The 4,986-nt window shown below is 37.6% G+C and overlaps 1 protein-coding gene across 1 annotated transcript; it reads left to right on the top strand.

The window, feature by feature from the left end:
* Window positions 1-2,114: 2,114 nt before the first annotated feature.
* LOC117476460 (phospholipase A and acyltransferase 4-like) lies at window positions 2,115-4,416 on the top strand. Its single transcript, XM_034123067.1, has 4 exons — window positions 2,115-2,305; window positions 3,077-3,188; window positions 3,417-3,685; window positions 3,864-4,416. The coding sequence occupies exons 1-4, from the start codon at window positions 2,291-2,293 to the stop codon at window positions 4,005-4,007; spliced, it is 540 nt and encodes a 179-aa protein (XP_033978958.1). The 5' UTR covers window positions 2,115-2,290; the 3' UTR covers window positions 4,008-4,416.
* Window positions 4,417-4,986: the final 570 nt, after the last annotated feature.

Below are 4,986 nucleotides of genomic sequence, written 5' to 3'. Positions count from 1 at the left end.
AGATGGTGGGAAGAATAAAAGGATATGAAGTAATTGACAGAGAGAATGACTGTCAAAGGGCACGAATGAAGGAAACAAGGAAAGGAAGGAATGGAAGACAAAAGATGTGAAACAGGTAAAATGATTTCAACAAACAGGTGAATTAGAGAGGGTAATCTTTACGATAAATACAAAGTGAGCCCATCATGCAAACAACAACATATTTAAAAAACACATCTCAAGTTAAAATTCAGTACCAATGCAAAACAAAGTTGTTGTTTATAAAGGGACCCTTTATAAGACACACACAAATAAAATAAGGACTTATGTCAGAGGCATAAACCAACCATTGTAAGCAAAAGCCACTTGATTTCAAAAGATGTAAAGTGGCTTATTATCAAGAGACAAAACGAAGAAGTGCGAAGGTAAGTTATTCAGGTAAATGCAAGCTTTTTTATACCAATTCAGGACCAGACTGACTCTTTTAAATGCAACATATTTAATGAAAAGGGTTATTGTAATGCTGTGAGAGAGACACAATGGAGAAAGGATGCAGTTTCGGATGTAAGGAAGCGGGCAGGTGACGGTACATATGGCACGCAGTTCAACAGGTGCTGCAGTAAAAGGCAGCGCTGACAGACAGAAAGAGAGATGAATGTCTGGTGTCAAATCCCTCCTCTGGCTTCTGTCCGCTGTCAATGAGGTGAAGACAACCAGAAGAGAGCAGAACAGTAAAGAGAAAATACGCGGAACGAAAAAAAAGAAAAGGAAAGGAGAAAAATATTCTTGGCTGGGATGCAGGACTTACTGTATTACATCTGTATTTAATAAAAGGCTCAGCAGCATTGATCTGAGTAGGGGGAATCTCTCCAAACATCCGTCAGGGTTAAAAGGCTGCTGGGACCCTTGTGCTGCTCTGATTGAGGACTTCCTGTTTTAAGCACTTAATGAGGAACTGTGGAGATATGTAACTTCCAGGTCTTCCAGCTTGGATGCTTTCCTGCAGTCCATTTTTCCAGTTCACTTTGCCAGATATCCCCAACATTCACCTGGTACTGCTTCATACAGTGCATTCAATTGATAAAGCTGCTTTGATGGTTTTAGCCACTAGATGCAGAGGAACTCCAGAACAAGCTGACAAACAAACATTATCACATTATCAAGTCCTTACTTAGCTCTTTTTATGACTCAACCAAATCAGTGTTTTGTTGCTGGTTGGGGCGTCCATTGCATTGTTAGCAAGCATTATTTTTAACCCAAGTGAGGAGCAGTACAGCTCCAGCGTACAGCTTTCCTTATTCCTTATATCAACAGTATGAGATAATGCTCTCCGTATTAACGTTAGTTGGTCATTTGCTACTAAGCACAGCAGTGCTAGTGAATCAGGCAAAACCTTAAATCCTGGGGAGAGTCCTGAGAAGATCTCTGTCCGTCAGTAAGACATTTCCTGCCTATCTGAAGACGACAAGACACCGTCTGTCTAGATCACGTTAGCTAGTGAAAACATCACTTTTTGAATATACTTCTAGCAAACAGCGAACATGTTTAGGAGAAGCAGTTTTATATAGTAAAAAGTCTTATTTGTTTTCAATGGCTTCCATGTCATTCAATGCATAGTTTTATACTAACCAGGGCAAGTAGGACACGCCTATTTTTATTGGATTTTATTCCAATCTTTTATTTAATAGGAACATTTTAATGATTCAGCTTTTTTGGATCCACATGACATGTTTTATTAATAATTTACACTTTTTAATGAATTCATATACAATGAATAAGATTATTATTATTTTCTGTTAAGTGTGTTGTCGAACTGTTGAGTAGGCTGGTTTTCATAAAACACACAAACATTGAAATATTGTAAATAGAAAAAAATATATATCAAAAAAAATAAAATATATATTTATATATAACAATGCATTACTAATTTTCTTTTCTCTAGCATAAGGAGGAGATCATTGCAAAAACTCTGCATCTGAAACTTTAAACCAGACTTCCAGTATCATGAGTGCCTGACCAGTTCCCCAGAAATGAAACTTAGCCTTTGCAGCTTAATGCACTCACTCCCCCCACCTGCAGTTCTGAAGTGTAACATTATCAGTCAATGATTTCCAAATGCAGGCCAAGCTGCCAAGTCACACAGTGTGTGCACCAATATGCTTATCTAATCGTCTGTTTCTGTTTCCATATCAGCTTGGTGAACACTTTCGCTTCTGGGACATAAGCACACTTAGGTTTCAGTCTCCAGCTGGGATAAATTGGCTGCACGTCGCCTCTGTTCAGTTAAAGAAGAAGAAGGAGAACTGAAGACATGGCTCCAACACTGGTGAGTCTCCTGCTGCTGAGTCACTTATGACTCAGACTAGATTTAATGCTGCTTTACATTGTTGACTTTTTACACTGGCAACAGTTTTAAATACTTAAGGTGTATATATTTGATGTACTCCTCAATAACAACGCATAATTATATTATTTTAAATGTCTTTCCGTAAAGCAATCTGTATTGAAAATATATGGCAACATTCAGGTAACATTAAACAAAGAAATTAAGAATATCTAACGTCGAAAACTAGAAAGAAGTTCTAGCAAGGGACTACAGATAAGAACAACCAAATAGCTAAATCCTATCTTTTCTTTTGGAGATTCATGTTTTTTGACACGCGATTCTTAAAAATAAACCAAATAATAAATAACACACATTTTCCAACTTACTGAAAGTATTATCTACCAGTGTTGACTGTGCACCTACCCTCTTTCCAAACATTTGCCTATCCGGGTGTTACTTTGCCCTGTTTGTTTAATGATTCATGCCCTAAACATTTATTGATCTAGTATAATGTCAGACAAGAACAAAGGAAAGACTAATGTCACGCAAGAAGATCATAATTTAAGAAGCTCTGCAGTTTAAAACCATTGTTTTTCACTGAAACACAATTTTTGTTGACATCTATGTTCACTAGATTGCAGTCTTCTTCCCTGCTGTTCTTACTTCAGTGCTCATGAACGCTAACCCTGAGGGTAGCTTTAAGAACTGATCAAAACGGACTTTATGTCAAGTTTGTTATTTTTGTAAATTAATGTTTTTTAACCATTTTAGTTTGACCAAGGTCCTAAGCCAGGGGACCTTATCAAGATCTCCCGTGGAACATACGAGCACTGGGCTGTCTACATCGGTGGAAATGAAGTTGTTCATTTGATTCCCCCAAGTGGTAAAGTGTTGCATTTACTGCATTCATCTTTGATACAATATCTAAAACCTTCTGTCTGCCACTTGCCGTAATGGCAGAGAATGTTAGCCAATTACGTCACATGTATAATATTATAAAATACAATAGCAATTGATACTTACAATCTTTTTCTCTGTGTGTATTCAATTTCTTCTCTAATCCACTTTATTCTTACTTCAGTTCTGTTTGTGTCTTTTGTTTAACTCCCAGGTGATGATTCAAACCCTTTTAATAGCCTGATGATGCTCCTGGACAGCAACAAGGCCGAGGTGAGGTGCCAGAAGCTCTGGGAAGTGGTCGGCCCCCATCGTTATAAAATCAACAACTTCCTAGATTACAAATATGAACCTCGGCAGCGTGACATCATTGTGAGAGAGGCGTGTAGGATGGTGGGTCAGGAGCTCCCGTACTCCCTCACCAGTCACAACTGTGAGCACTTTGTCACGGAGCTACGATACGGCATTTCACAGTCGAGACAGGTGAGGATTTTGTAGATTTTATACTACTTTTTCCATTACTAAATATCATGCAAACTCTGCTTCTTTTACCATACAGAGCCATGAGTAAATTAGAAACGTTCTGGTTTTAATTGAATAGTTGAATGTTTCCAGCAATATTTGTTTGACCCTCAGACCACCATTCATTGGTGTTTTGCAGGTTGACAGAGCTGCTGCGATTGGAGGTGCAGCTGTAGTGGGTGTGGGCGTGGGCATTCTGGCTGCAGGGGCCATTCTGCTTTCCGGCTTGTTTAAGGATCACGAAGAAGAAGAAGAAGAAGAAGAAAGGAGACATCGTAACTGAGACAGAAAGATGAAAGAAAAGATATTGCCAGTGTTTCAGTCAATTCACCTGGCAGTAATGATTATTTAAATTCTGGATTGAACTATTGCAAGTGTACAAAGTAAATGTTTCTTAATGTCCAAATGTGTGACAAGATGTAATGGGTAAATCCATGGCTGTTAAAACTTTAAGTTTTATATTGATGTTGGTATAGATTCACTTTATGGTTGTTTATTTATGTCTGAAATGTATATTAAAATGAAAAACTTGCCATATGAGTTCATTTTTGTAGGATTAAATTAAAAAAAGTGACAAGTGAAGTAATCTTATGTTAAGACTTGATCTTGAACTTATTTACTGTATTATTATTTGTTTGTGTTTTGGATCAATTATTTTTATTTATTTTTAAATAAATGGAAATCATTAAAGTGAACTGAGAAATATTTTTTACTTTCGATCATTTTTTATTTTAATGTCCTGTTCTGTGTGCAAATCTGTACTTACTGTAATGTGTACATTATTGTTGTAAATCTTCTAGATTAAGAATAATTACCAACATTACAGGCATAAATGATTGTATAATCATATCAATCATGATGGTTGAATACACTTTGAACTTTGATTGAGGTACTAAGTGCAAATAATGGGCAGAGAGGGCAGAGGTCATGATGGTGCAAAGGCAGACAGGAGAACACGTAGTATGTGTTATCTTTAGGGCCTAGTTATGAGCTTAAAAGGGAATTGAACCCCCGTCGCCTCTGTTCTTACGTTGTGCTGCATCACAATCTACCACTGTTCACCATGTGTTACAGCCGGGGCAGGTGGGGAAGAGCAGATTCACACAAGACCATGTCATCTACATACTGTGTGTGCACACTCTTGTTCTTCTGTCTTTGTGAGGACCAATTAGACACGTAGACCCTGAGAGTGAGGACCTTTTGGAAAGTAACTATATTTGAGAAAGTGGGGGCACTTGAAAGGGAAAGTCTTCATAATCAAA

The sequence above is a fragment of the Trematomus bernacchii genome, unplaced genomic scaffold (assembly GCF_902827165.1).
Source record: "Trematomus bernacchii unplaced genomic scaffold, fTreBer1.1, whole genome shotgun sequence".
In the NCBI taxonomy this organism is placed as follows: domain Eukaryota; kingdom Metazoa; phylum Chordata; class Actinopteri; order Perciformes; family Nototheniidae; genus Trematomus; species Trematomus bernacchii.
This window is presented reverse-complemented; position numbering and strand designations above follow the sequence as displayed.